This window comes from Hibiscus syriacus, unplaced genomic scaffold, assembly GCF_006381635.1.
Source record: "Hibiscus syriacus cultivar Baekdansim isolate YM2019G1 unplaced genomic scaffold, ASM638163v2 tig00110187_pilon, whole genome shotgun sequence".
NCBI lineage: Eukaryota > Viridiplantae > Streptophyta > Magnoliopsida > Malvales > Malvaceae > Hibiscus > Hibiscus syriacus.
The window spans coordinates 150,635-164,557 of NW_024062618.1; the positions used below are offsets into that span (position 1 = coordinate 150,635).

The 13,923-nt window shown below is 35.0% G+C and overlaps 3 protein-coding genes across 3 annotated transcripts; 2 read left to right on the top strand and 1 right to left on the bottom strand.

The window, feature by feature from the left end:
* LOC120217492 (dnaJ homolog subfamily C member 2-like) lies at positions 1–4,232 on the top strand. The gene is made up of 2 exons (XM_039214575.1): positions 1–65; positions 1,912–4,232. Exon 2 carries the CDS (start codon positions 2,027–2,029, stop codon positions 3,968–3,970), a length of 1,944 nt encoding a protein of 647 aa, XP_039070506.1. The 5' UTR covers positions 1–65; positions 1,912–2,026; the 3' UTR covers positions 3,971–4,232.
* A 670-nt stretch (positions 4,233–4,902) lies between these two features.
* LOC120217493 (transcription factor MYB33-like) lies at positions 4,903–9,406 on the bottom strand. Its single transcript, XM_039214576.1, has 4 exons — positions 9,315–9,406; positions 8,060–8,474; positions 5,856–6,852; positions 4,903–5,510 (listed from the first exon to the last, which is right to left on the bottom strand). Exons 2-4 carry the CDS (start codon positions 8,420–8,422, stop codon positions 5,206–5,208), a joined length of 1,665 nt encoding a protein of 554 aa, XP_039070507.1. The 5' UTR covers positions 8,423–8,474; positions 9,315–9,406; the 3' UTR covers positions 4,903–5,205.
* Positions 9,407–10,748: 1,342 nt separating this feature from the next.
* Positions 10,749–13,849, top strand: LOC120217497. Its single transcript, XM_039214578.1, has 8 exons — positions 10,749–10,821; positions 11,603–11,725; positions 11,830–11,909; positions 11,996–12,066; positions 12,723–12,793; positions 12,885–12,966; positions 13,204–13,253; positions 13,646–13,849. Exons 2-8 carry the CDS (start codon positions 11,615–11,617, stop codon positions 13,709–13,711), a joined length of 531 nt encoding a protein of 176 aa, XP_039070509.1. The 5' UTR covers positions 10,749–10,821; positions 11,603–11,614; the 3' UTR covers positions 13,712–13,849.
* Positions 13,850–13,923: the final 74 nt, after the last annotated feature.

Here is a 13,923-nt window from a genome sequence, read left to right on the forward strand (position 1 = left end):
TCGTCAGATCAATAACCCCGCGTCGCCAAAACTACTCTGTGTCTACACGCCACGCCGAATCCAAGGTAACTCCTTTTCCTTCGCTTTATTTTTATTAGGGTTGATTTACCCCCGATTGTTTTGGTGTTCAAACTCGAATGAAGAAAGAAGAGTTGTAATGGAACAAGTTTTTGAAATTTGAAGCTTAGATTGTAACGAATTGCAAAAGAATTGGTTTGGTTATTGAAAATAATGAAAATGAAAGGTAAAAAGAAGTTATTTGTGATTCGGTGTGAGATGTTTATCGTATTTGATTAAAATATTTTTCTTTCTCTTGTGGAAGGATGGAAACCTGGGGTTTGGAAGGGAACGGGAATTGATGGTCTGTTTCGCCTTGCCCTAGGAGCCTATTAACCATTTAATGTTGGCTTCTTTAGTTAATTAGTTTTAAGAATCTGAATGCGTTATATTCTTTTGTGTTGCTTAGTTAAGCGATCGAACATAACCAATCAATAATTAAGACAAAGAAAGAATTTTCCTTGTAATTCATTATGTTGAGTTCTACTTAGTTGCAAACCTTTGATGACTAGCTGCATCCTTGTTCCTAATTTATTAAAAGCCTTTTCTTTAACTTGTTTGGAAGAACCGAAAAAAATGGTCTTTGAGCTAAAAGGAGTGGTGGTCTGTTTCATTCACCCCCTCCCCCCAATATGAGAATAGTCATTGTTTAAACCTAGCTTCTTTAGTAAATTAATTTTAAGAGTCTGTTCTAATCCGTTTCAGTCAACTTGCTAAGCTAATGAAACGTGTTGTTATACGAAAATAACCAATCGATAATAAAATTAAAAAAAAAAAGCTTCCTTGTAATCAATTAGGTAAAAAAAATTCTGAGTTGCAAACCTTTGATGCCTTGCTGTATCTTCGTTCGTTATTAATTAAAAGCGTTTTATTTATATTGTTTGGAAAAATTGAGGAAAAATTGTTTTGAAGGGAAAAGGAGTGATAGTCAGTTTCATTCCATTTCCCCCTAGCTATAGGCTTTGCAAGCTTATTCACTGCTTAAACATGGCTTCTTGAGTAAATTAGTTTTAAGATTCTGTTTGAATTTGATTCTTGTGGCTTGCTAAGTTAATTGATTCAATTGTTTGATGAATATAACCAACGAATTTTTTAAAAAAATTCACCCTCCTAATATGTTAGGTCAAGAATTTTAATGCAAACTTTTGATGCCTAACTATATTGTTATTAACAATTTTGATTAAAAGATTTCTGTCTCTCTCTTGTTTAGAAACATGGAAAATGGTTTTTTGAAGGGAACGGTAGTAATGGTCTATTCAACGTCATTTCCTTCCCCTATGTGCTTATTCACTTTTTAAACTTGTTTTCTTTAGTGAACGGGTTTTGAGATTCTGTTTAAATTTGTTTGCTAAGTCAATACAAAAAAGCCTCCCTGTAATCCATTAGGTCAAGACTTTAGTTGAGTCACAAACCTTTGATACTGCCTAGCTATATGTTCACTAAAGACATGTCGGGGTTAAGTGTCTTCCTTCCTTTATCTGTTGAATTTTTTTAGTGTATAGGTTTTTTCTGTTAACAAAAAGGATTGTCATGTGCACTTTATACAAGAATAATGAGTCTAGTCTTTGGTGATTACTTTCATTGTAGAAAAGATTGAGCTTTCGGGATTTGTGTTTGAAGATATAAATATTAAGAAAATCTAGCATATATGGGTTTGAATTACTTTATCCAGTGTATTTTATTTTAATCATACATTGCTAGCTCTAATGAAGCAGTTTTTTTAGTCAACCATAGATTGCCTAGACAACTGGCTTATGTCATGAAATTATCTGCTGGCTGCATCATTTTAGCGTATATATTATATCTCTTTTGTGACCCTTTTAACATGATCTGTACTGATTGCAACTTTTGCAGATTGCTTGGCAACTTGTTAAATTAGGTACTGACTAGACAAAAGCTAAAGCTTTTCCCGGTTATTGGTTCTAATTTTTCATCCTGTTTGGTTTTGTGTACCCTCCATAAATTTTTTATGGCGGTCCACACAAGCATTCAGCTTTTAACGTATTCTCAGGAGCTTGTGGAAGGACAGCCACTCTATGTTTCTTCAAATTGTCTTCCTGTTAAGGCTTCAAAATATGAACCTGCTGGCCTTGCTTTTCATAATGCTGTTCTAAAACTCCTTGGTTTTGAAGAGGAGGATACTGAGGAAGTTGATGACCAGAAAGTTGGTAATGATAGGGAGAATGTATATATGCCATCATCTGATTCATATAGCAGCAAAGGGAAAAAGAAATCTGGTGCTGATGGCAAGCAGCAAGATCATTATGCGTTGCTTGGGTTGAGCCATTTGAGATATCTTGCCACTGAGGATCAGATAAGGAAAAGTTATCGTGAAGCTGCCTTGAGATATCATCCTGACAAACTCGCAAATCTTCTTCTTGCGGAGGAGACTGAGGCTGCAAAACAGGCGAAGAAGGATGAAATAGAGAATCACTTCAAGTCCATCCAAGAAGCATATGAGATTTTGATTGATCCTATAAAGAGAAGAATCTATGACTCCACTGATGAGTTTGATGATGAAATTCCTACTGAATGTGCCCCACAAGACTTCTTCAAGGTGTTTGGTCCAGCTTTCATGAGGAATGGCCAATGGTCGGTGACCCAACCTATCCCAACTTTAGGAGATGACAGTACTCCACTAAAAGATGTAGACAATTTCTATAATTTTTGGTACAATTTTAAAAGCTGGAGGGAATTCCCACATGCAGATGAGTATGACCTTGAACAAGCCGAGTCTCGTGATCATAAAAGGTGGATGGAGAGGCAGAATGCAAAACTGTCTGAGAAGGCTAGGAAGGAGGAATATGCTCGGATACGTGCACTTGTTGACAATGCCTATAAGAGAGACCCGAGAATACTTGGGAGAAAGGAAGAAGTGAAAGCTGAGAAACAGAGGAAAAAAGAAGCCAAGGTTCGTGCAAAGCAGTTGCAGGAGGAAGAAGCTGCTAGAGCTGCTGAAGAGGAGAGACGCCGGAAAGAGGAGGAGGAGAAACTAGCTGCTGAAGCTGCTTTACAGTACAAAAAAACAAAGGAGAAAGAGAAGAAGCTCCTCCGCAAAGAGAGAACTCGCCTTCGAACACTTTCTGCACCTGCTTTATCACAACTTTTGCTTGATCTTTCTGAGGATGATGTGGAAAGCCTATGTATGACCCTTGGCATTGAGCAGCTTAGAAGTTTATGTGATAAAATGGATAACAAAGAAGCACTAGAGCGGGCTAAAATAATTAGAGATGCTCGTGGATACAATAGCAAAGCGAATGAGAAAAAAATAGATGAAACGAACAAGTCACAGCCGAATGGTTCTGTGGAGTCCAATGGAAATATCCTATCAAGCAGCTTTGAGAAGAAGGAGAAACCTTGGACCAAAGAAGAGATTGAGCTTTTGAGAAAAGGAACCCAGAAATACCCAAAAGGTACTTCTCGTAGGTGGGAGGTTATTTCAGAGTTCATTGGTACAGGTCGTTCTGTGGAAGAAATTCTGAAAGCTACCAAAACAGTCCTCCTCCAGAAGCCTGATGCTACCAAGGCATTCGATTCTTTTCTCGAAAAGAGGAAACCAGCAGTGTCTATTGCATCTCCACTTTCCACTAGGGAGGAGGTACAAGGGGCTTCTACGCCTCCAAAGACTGAAAACACGGCTGTGAAGACAAGCAGCCCAGGGGACTCAAGTAAAACTGCAAGTAATCCTGTTGATGTGGCTTCCAGCAATGGTGTTTCATCAAGTTCAGAACAAGATGTTTGGTCAGCTGTACAAGAAAGAGCCCTGGTTCAGGCTCTGAAGACATTCCCAAAGGAAACCCCTCAGCGTTGGGAACGAGTGGCCACCGCTGTTCCAGGGAAGACTGTAAATCAATGCAAGAAGAAATTTGTATTACTGAAGGAAAGCTTCAGAAGCAAGAAAAGCACTGCTTAGTCACATGATTAACTCTGGCAGTGCCGAGAAGCAATAAAATCTTCACTAGGAACTTGCTCGAGCTACAACCTGTTTGTAGTGAAACCCACCTTTTTTCCCTAGTTCCTATATTCCGGCTTCTGTTATACTATTGAGGTCCCGTAGCTTTATGTTTTCAGCAGAAAATAGCTTAATTATTGATATAAATATCCTACATTGCCATGGTTTTCTATGCAGCAGTATTTTGCATGGATTCCAATAACAATGTCTACTTTTGTTTTAATGCTTTATGGTTTCAATCATTGTTTTAATTAAATTATTAAATTTATCTTTATCGGTAATTTAGTTTATACTATTGGATTATTATTCATATATGTTGTCTTTTACATGTCATGAGCATCATTATATTTACTTTATATATAGGCATGTATGTGTATGCAAGTATATTTACAGGAGAATCAGAAAGATTCATCACTATCTGATGGTCAGACACGGTCAGGTTTGATGATAGGCTGGATTAAGTCGGGTCAGATTTTATGCGTCAAATATTTCACTTAATTTCTTAAAAAATTAAGGGGAAAAGAAAAAAATTAGTTGTTAAAAATATTGGCCAGTTGATAATTTTTTTTAGAAATAACATATATATACATTTCTATAAGTTCATGAATATATTCTTAATTTTTAGTATTAAGAAAATTACTTTTAATATAAAACTATTTTTTGCAAAAATTATTGAATATGAGAATCAAATATATTTATCGTGAAAGGAGGACCTTTGCTGATAAGTTAACGACGAAAACTGCAAGTTGTGTTGTTAGAAATACTAATCAAAACAGCAACTGCTAGTAGAGGAAGGTACCAAATACTTGTATGGATGAGAAAGAGGAACTGAAACAATGGTGTTCATCCATAAGTGTCATCTTACACAAATCATCACCAGCTAAGACACACTGCATCAAACAGCAAAATCATGGTACTAGAACTTTTCCATGCTAAAATTGCACAATTATTCTAAAATTTTAACAACACCTTGAATGCATTTGTATACCTAAGAGTTACGTATCACCATACGCATTCAACAGTTCAACAGGAAAAGAAACAACAAACTGGACATTCATGGCTCATACCATATTAGTCTCGCCCGAAATGAACTTTTGCTGCATCAGGTCCACTTGACTACACACATCAAACAAATCATGCAATGAATGAAACGAAAAGCAGAAGCTTCCAAGTTCGTACAATTGAGATAGCGGATCTCAAGGAAGTTCGGACATTTGACAAACAGCAGGCATATTATTCCATGTACAAGAATCAAGGCCCCATGCATGACTTGAGATAGATGTTCCAGCTGCCATATTCGTGTACTCACTAAAACCATCACCAAGAAGGGTTGCTATGGAATCAGTCATGATCGTTTGGTCCTTATCGAAATCACAACCCTGCTCAAGCCAACTAGAAGCGAGTAATGTATCAGGGCAACAATTGACTAACCCAATAGGAGCCTCCTTTTTTATCTCTGGGGTCAAAACATGGTCAGCTGGTTCTGATTTCACATGCCATTCTGAAAAAAAAAATCCAAAATCGAGTTACTAAACACTTGGAAAACAAAAGAGATATATTGAGCATCAAAAATTCTCGACAACACACTTGGAATATTAGTTAAAGTAGGGATAGTAATGGACAGCTAAAAGTATCCAACACTATCAGAACCGGTTTTTGTGGATTTCATATACTATATGCGAATATCAGATATCTGAACCACTTCAGTTTTGGTTCAAATAAATATTGAATATTGAATCCACTTTACTTTTTAAGAATATCATTGGATATCAAAATATGATATCGGATTACATTTTTGTAAAAATATGGAATCATGTTAGCAAGTCCAGATTAGAGAGGTTTTCACCAGTAAAGGTTTCAGCAGGTGGCTGTCCATCCAACGAATTGCCGCTTGCACTGATACACTCGCTTAAAAGTGAAGTTGCTGAATGACCCATTGGAGAAAGAGGTACACCACAGTTTTCCCATCCTGTCTCGCAAATGTTGAAAGTGGAACTTTCAGCAATATCACCGGGAGTTGCCGAGTTTGAACTCTTTTCAGATGTATGGTTCTTTGCACTGCTTAGAGCTTTTGCCTCATGAAGTAAAGCATCTAGCAGGCCACTATTACGGGGTGAAAGACTATCTGACTCTGCTCCGCTGGTTGGTGGTGGTGACTGGATAAAAGCATCAACAGACTCAAGTAACGGTGGCGGGCTAGAAAATGTGCACCAGTTACCTAATTCGGTTTCTGGATATTGGAATGAAGGGAGCTCCAACTTCACAGACTCGAAAGGAGGTTCTGAAGCAGAGAAATTGCCATTTGAAAGGGTATGGCTACCTGGGAATACACCAAATTGAAAGGAGTTTTTTGTTGCAGGATCTGGTTCAATCGGAAAAGGCAGCCCAAAGGATCGAGAAGCCTTGTCCGAGATATCATCCTGAAACTGCTCAAACAAGGGGCATTCATTTTTAACGGCAGCAGTGTAACCAGGCAAAAAGGTTGTAGCTTCTCGAAGACGCTTCTGGCGATGGATTGTAGGTGGCATGAAACTACAATATTGAGAACCTAGACCTTTCATCAACATGATGCTTGTGGATATATCAGGAAGTTCAGGAACATAAGGCAGGACATTTTGACTTGTCTTTAAACTGTCAAATATGACATCAGGAATCTCATAGCTGTTGTTCTGCAAGATATCATGATGTCCTTTATCCCCTCCATTAAATGCACCGGTACTGTGACTCTCCTGCAATGCTTGCAAACACACTTCAGGAGGGTAGAGAGGCAACCCAGAACGCTGACGTCTCTTAATCCGGGTATTCCAGTAATTTTTTATCTCATTATCTGTACGACCCGGCAACTGCAAATAATAACAGAGCATAGAAAAAATTTCAGACACCTAAAAGACAGATGAATACAAATTTGGTAACTGAAACTTTTACGGGCTTTGCGCAAGTGTTTAGCATTTCCAAGGTGGAATAGTTGCCACAGAATTTTGGAAAACATAAATTGCTATTGTTCAACTTCTAAGATAAAAAATCATAATGCTAATGGTGAGGTTTATCCAGTTTAAGGCATGACTATATTTTCCCCTTTAGTTCTCTAACTAGTTTTCCTTTTGGCTTTTTTTTTTTTTTATAGAAGTTGGAGGTCTCATTAAAAGCTCCCTTCATATTCTTCCACATACTTAGAAGTATGTTGAAGAACACTGGAAGGGAGAAAAGAGTACCTCATATTTTATTAAATAGAAGACCAAGTACAAGTGGTAACACCGAACCCTCAAAGGGGAATAAAAACCAATACATACCATATCACCTAAAAATCTTACATCTTCAAACAAAAAGCCCCTAAGACAATAACCATATTTCTAAAATACACCTCAAGATGTAAGATAACATAGCAAAACAAAAACCAACAATTACAACCACAAACTAAAAAACGCCTCTAAATACAACTGTCGAACAATCACAGTCCAATTGGAGGAACAAGTTCTAAAGAGATATCACAATCTTCAGGGACCCAAGAATTAGGTTTGAAGGAAGGGTCAACTTAATGCACCAAGATTTTGAATAAATTATCCCCGACCTTCAACTCTAACAACTCATCAATTCTCCCTTGAGCATTTGTGAGCATTTGAATTTTAGGGAACATTGTGATGCTGAGCTGGATTTTTTTTAATCCTGGGTTTCAATCAGACCAATAATAAGATTGCTCATATGTGCGAACGAACATAAAAATCAGAAACTGAGGATACCGGAATCAAAGCAGTCCAGCCTTTAACAATGATCACATAAGTTAATCTTGGAACTCCAGTTAGCTCACTGGTTATAGGGGATACATGCTAAAATGAGAAGTCAAATAGAATAAATAGAATGAAAAAAACCAAGTGCAACTATCAAGATTCTTGATAATACTTCATGTAACTTGCTCCTAATTTATAATCGAATGAAAGTGTTCAAAGTCTTTGTTTTCTTAATGTAGTACTCTAACCCTTTTTTTTGTTCGATAAATTTCTGTATTCAACCAATCATGAAAACAAACTATATTCACAGTAATTGAACACCTACATGTGCAGCCATCCGAGCCCATTTATTTCCCATCTTTGCATGGAGTTCAATGATTAGCTGCTCTTCTTCTTGAGTAAATGCCCCTTTCTTCAGGTTTGGCCTCAAGTGATTTGCCCAACGTAAGCGGCAACTTTTTCCACAACGAAATAGTCCAGAGTGCTTCTGAACAGCATTCCAGTTGCCTTCCCCATGCTTTTTCACATACTCAATCAAAATTGCATCTTCAGCGGTGGTCCACGGTCCTTTCTTCAGAACAACTCCGCCACCTGAGCCTCCTCCACAGTTGCCATCATCAATCAACGACGATTCCGTCTGATCCCTAGAGAGAATTCCGTCTTCCGTCTCATTGTTTGTATGACTCATATCTTAGTAATCACACACAAACCCCTTTCAACAAGTGAAAACCATCCAAAACCTGTAACAAGATAAAAGATGCAAGGCACACAAAATTAAAATACCGAGAATCAAAGGAAACACAACACCATTTCCACTCGTTTTTTCATTATTACACTCAAAACTCCCATAGGTGCATTTATATCTTTATTTTGTTTCCCAAATAAATGCTCTTTATGCATCGTGACAAGCTACAAGTGGATCAACCAGCAGACTCCTTTATTCAACTATTAGAAGAAGAAATGATGAAAGCATACATGAACCTTTTAAATCTATGAAAAGAAACAAAAATCGTTGGGATAATGTATCCACATCTCTCAACTTATAACGGATTCATAAACGACAGAAAAAGTCATCCTCTCTACAGATAACATATTCAGAAACGACAGAAAAAGTCATGGAATATAGCAAGGTTAAGAACAGTTGACAGAGAACAAAATTACCCACAGGATATAAAATGCAGCAAACATAGATGTAAACCGTGTATCAAACTCCAATTCTATTCCAAGAAAAGGGAAAAATGGTTTCAATATTTGGAAGTTAAACTAAACCCTTTAACCTAATTTAGAAAGAAAATAACCTATAATTTTTAAAAAATATATACGAATTAAAAGCACCCATTTCCAGAAATGATGCAAAAATAAGATCAGATAAAAAGTAAAATCCAATATGCATTTATTGCACTATGATTCTGTCATAAATTTACTCCAGCATTACATCATTAATAAACTACAAGCTGCAATAATTGCACCATCAGCTATTTATTTACATTAGATTAACCAAAATCAACCAATTTCAATAAAGAATCAGAAAAAAGGGAACTAAGCGAAAAAAACTCCGAGGAAATGTATAACCCAATTACCTGCCTCAGGAAAACGCAAAATTTTGGGTAAATTTTGCGAAAGACAAAATTTCTTTGAATGGCCTCAATTATGGTTCCTGATTGAACTGAGAGCTGAGGTATTAGCGAGAATTGAAAAATCTGAAAATCAACCCAAAAAGTTAATTAAAATTTCAATAAATTCCTTGATCTACAATCATTAATAACAAAAGAACAAACCCCGAAATAAAAATAAATAAACATCAAAATTCTAACCGTAATTTTTGAGCTAGAAGAAAAAGGATCGGAGAACAGAAAGAACAAAGCATCGACTTCAGCAAACAAACGTTTGCAAGAAAACAAATGGGAAATCTTTTTATTAAGTTATTTTCTTCTTTTCTAGAGTTTTGCGGATTTGTGTTTGGGGAGAGAGAAAATAGAATGATAATTCTTCTAAAAACAATTAACAATAAAGAATAGTGAAGGAAATGAGGAGAAAGGGAAATCTAAAAGATCTCTTAATGGAGGAGCAAAAGAAGGAAATGAAGAAAATATTTTTGTATTAAGCTTAATTAATAATTAGGCTAAATTATAGCAATATGCCCTTTAAAAAATAGTGAAATTATGTTGGTTCATGTTTATTTAAAAAAAAATCGAAGTTCCTTATTAATGATTATTGCATTGATTTTTTTTTATTGAATTTAGGGATCAAAATTGAAAGAAATAATAAAATTAAAATAAAAGAAAGGAAAAAGGAATTTAATATAAAAATTATTATGAATTATATCTCTAGAAAATTGCTATTTGAGTTTAAGATTTTTTTTATAGTAAGGAAGGACGTGAGATTTTATGTTAAGAATATATATTTAGAAATTTATATTATAAATTTAGAGGTGTGATTTTTTTAATAGTTAAGGTAATTACAAGTTAGTATTTATTTATAATTTTTCTTAATCGTTGACAATACACATATACTTGCAGACACATGTGCTTGAACTCAAAATTTTTAAGAAGAATTATACACTCTCTTTAACCATTGAAATCATTTGACGAATTCAATGTGTGACATTATGTTATCAATAGAAAATAAAAAAAAATAAAAATATACGAAATTTTAAAAATTTTAATATTGTGACTGTACATCAACACCCCTCACTCCATCTCTATTTAACATCTCAAAATCAATAATTTTGACCACAAGATTTCTTGAATTCTACATTATTTAGATATTAATTTTTTCAAGTGTCTATACATAACATTTTAAATATATACACGTTAAGTGATGAAGACAAAATGACAAGGTATTGATAATAAGATACTTGATATAAAATATTTTAAAGTTTAGGGATTAATTTAAAATAAGATCATAGTTTGGACACTGATAGTAAATGTTTTAAAGTTTAATGACTAATTTGAAATACAGGTCATAGTTTGGGAACCTCATGTGCAATTAACTCTCATATTAATTTTCTTTGTTTTAGCTTCCATTGCTCAAACGGAAATATCTGCAAGCTCTGCATTTTCATTTAGCAATCGGTTCTTCCTCGGCGTAAGATATCAACTTCTTCCCTCCATTTCAAAAATATCATTTAATCAATTCTGTTTATGAATTATTTTTCATAATTTTCGGTGGCTTTTGGCAATTAGCGTTTGAATTTTAATGCAATCTCGTAGGGAACCTTGGGAAAACTGCTGGAATTAGGTAATATTTTTTTACGGGATTTATGTGGTGGTATAGAAAGAGAGTAATGCGTGAAATTATGGATAATTTTGCTTGCTTAGGGTTAGAATTCCTCTGTCTATGACTGATTGATTTGTGAGACTTATTAGATGCATGTTAGCATGTTATCATGACGGGAAATTAGGATTTCTCTTTAATTTTTTTTGTCGTTTCATTCCTAACTCCATATCCTATGATCTTCGATGTTCTTTGATGGTTTTCTCTCTCTGAATTTTGGTGTTTTAAGTTAAAGCTCTGACTTTCAGAGTACATAGTGTTCGTAGTGTTAGTTTTTAATAACCTTGAAAGATCTAGGAAAGACAAAAAAATTATTGTTTAGTTGAAGTAAAATTTCTGTAGGTATTCCAAGGAAGATTTCATCTACATCAATTGCCTTGGGGACTATTATAATTGTTATAATTATGTTAGTCAAGCACATGCTTATATAAACAGGAATAACAAAGACTTTATTTTCCAATAGAACAATTATTTGTATATGATTTGAATAAAATAAAATGTATTTTGGCGTGCTAAAAAGAGAGGAAAATTTGCTTCCTAGATTTGTTTTCCTCAATAAAAAATTTTTCCCTCAAAATTTTCATTGTAACAGCTTAAGAGAAATATGGGAGAAGGAGAAATCCTAGAACAAACAAGATCACTGGCAGGTCCTTTTGTCTTCTTCATTGTCTTCGTATTTCAATTTGCCACCAAACGTCTCCAAGATTTGAAGAGGGTACCAAATTCCGCTTGATGTCGTACATGGTTGTTTAATTTGAATGTTCTAAATTCTCCTATTATTTTTCACAATGTTGATTAGATTTCTATTTTCATGGTTAGGGAGCATCCAAAACTGATAAGGAACTACAGCTTCGTGGGGAGATTAAGCAGCTTCTGAAAGAGGCTGCCTCCTATTCACAGTAAGTAATTTAAATAGCGGTTAATTCCATTTAATCGACTTAGTAATCACATTTACAGGATAAACAACATCTATTTTGCTTCATAGGCCATCTACATTTGCACAAGCAGCTAAGCTTAGGAGGATGGCTGCTGCCAAGGAGAAGGAACTTGCAAATTGTGAGGCCAATTTTGTTTTTAGCCTTAACTTAATCACTTAATACTTTTTCCATCACAAAAGTTATATGAATTTAATTTTTTCAAACAATCAGATATTGATGGATATTTGATTCATGTTACTTGAACTCGGGTGTAGTATCATACAAGTATGCATCCAACATGGGTATGGTTAAATATTTTTAAGTTTTTCCATGTATTTGGATAGCCATTGGAGTTAGTGTTCCCATATCTAGGTGTTGGATACAAATGTTGAACATGGATACTTTTAGAAAAATGAAGAGTCCGAGCAAACATATGTTTAATAGTGACTAATTTGATGTAACACCTGGCTTGTAAACAGTATTAAGGGTGGAATCTGCTATATGAATACTGTTATGTTTAACACGCAAGGAAAGTAAGGATTAATTTAATCCTGCGAGATGAATGGGATCAATTTCATTTTGGTATAGAGTATACTAAGTTTAAGTAAAGGAAAATGCTGGCTTCAATTGAACTTTTATTGAATATTCTTCCTTGTTTTTCATCTATATTTATTTTCTATTTCAAGAAAGAAAGCTTCATTCTGCAAGCAGTGGCTATAATCTTATTGTTTCCTTTTAACCCCGAGTTGTTTATTCATATCACCTGTACTTACAGAAGCAACATTTGATTTTCAGATCAGGCACATCTTACCCAAGAGGTGAAACAGTCATATGATTTGTATTTGAAAGTGTTGTTCGTCGCAAAGGTCTATCTCTATGTAACGAAGCTATCTAGAAGTTTGTATATGTTCGTTAGCTTGATTGGTACACTAAGAGATTTATGTTCTGCTCGAGCAGGTCTTTATTCATATTGTGTTAGTCTTATGGTTTTGGAGCTCGCCTGTTGCTTCTGTATCTCAGCATCTTGTGCAACCCTTTGGTAATGCACGATTATGATTTTTGGCAAATGTTGCCTTAGGCTGTTACCTTCTTTGACTGTTAACTACAATTTGCTTAAACATGCTTGAGTTGGTATACATGTTTCTTAATGACAACTCCGAAAATACACCGGAACAGAAAGCGTTAGCGTGAAACAAATGGTGGGGAAATATTAATGAAACAAAATCTTGAAAAATCAGATGTTTTCCTATTGAATTACGAGCACCTTATTTTGCAGGGAGAATGTTGTCCTGGAAAATTTGGGGTTCTTCAAGCAACTATGTCCAGGTAAAAATTCTTTTCAATATTTAGCAACTCTAACCTGTTCTATAATTTCAACTTCTTACTTCTATGATAGCAATAGGATTCGAATTCCGTCACTGGTTTTCTGTTTGCTTATTCTAATTGTTTATAACAAGGCCCGTCTAAAAACAACAAATCCATATTGAGGTGTGTGATGCTATGAACTCAAGTACTTTGCCTGGGTCGTACTTACCCGTTTCTTGCCCAAATTGAAACTATGTTATTAACTTGTTATAAGGATGTGACTCTCCAAGAACCACCAAATAAATGGAAATTTTTTTAAACTGAACATACACATGCCTATATCTAACACTTCATTAGAGTTCGAGTTACACAGAGAGTTGATTGGGTTTTGTGATTAATCTCCTAAATTACAGGTTGGGATCATACCCTGGTTGGCATTGTGTTCTAGGGTTTGCATGTTTGCTTGTCGACTCTTCTAAGTAGCACAAAGGACTTACTTAACAACATGCTTTCGATCAATGCTTTCCATGTTCAGATTCAGTGACATCTGCTTAATTTTGAGAAATTCATTTATTTTATTTATCAATAAATAAAACTGAGCAATTTTGTTTCGTTTTTCTTTGTTCATCTTCTTTCTCCTGCCATTTGCTTATCTTGTTTGCTTAATTTCTGTCTTATAATATCCATACAT

Excerpts from the sequence above, each read along its gene's own strand:
- LOC120217492 (XM_039214575.1), top strand. The coding sequence starts at position 2,027 with ATGGCGGTCCACACAAGCATTCAGCTTTTAACGTATTCTCAGGAGCTT.
- LOC120217493 (XM_039214576.1), bottom strand. The coding sequence starts at position 8,422 with ATGAGTCATACAAACAATGAGACGGAAGACGGAATTCTCTCTAGGGAT. Across the intron at positions 6,853-8,059 it reads GGGCTCGGATGGCTGCACAT|TTGCCGGGTCGTACAGATAA; the intron begins GTAGGTGTTCAA and ends TATTATTTGCAG. Across the intron at positions 5,511-5,855 it reads ACCTGCTGAAACCTTTACTG|AATGGCATGTGAAATCAGAA; the intron begins GTGAAAACCTCT and ends TTTTTTTTTCAG.
- LOC120217497 (XM_039214578.1), top strand. The coding sequence starts at position 11,615 with ATGGGAGAAGGAGAAATCCTAGAACAAACAAGATCACTGGCAGGTCCT. Across the intron at positions 11,726-11,829 it reads GTCTCCAAGATTTGAAGAGG|GGAGCATCCAAAACTGATAA; the intron begins GTACCAAATTCC and ends TTTCATGGTTAG. Across the intron at positions 12,067-12,722 it reads GGAGAAGGAACTTGCAAATT|ATCAGGCACATCTTACCCAA; the intron begins GTGAGGCCAATT and ends TTTGATTTTCAG.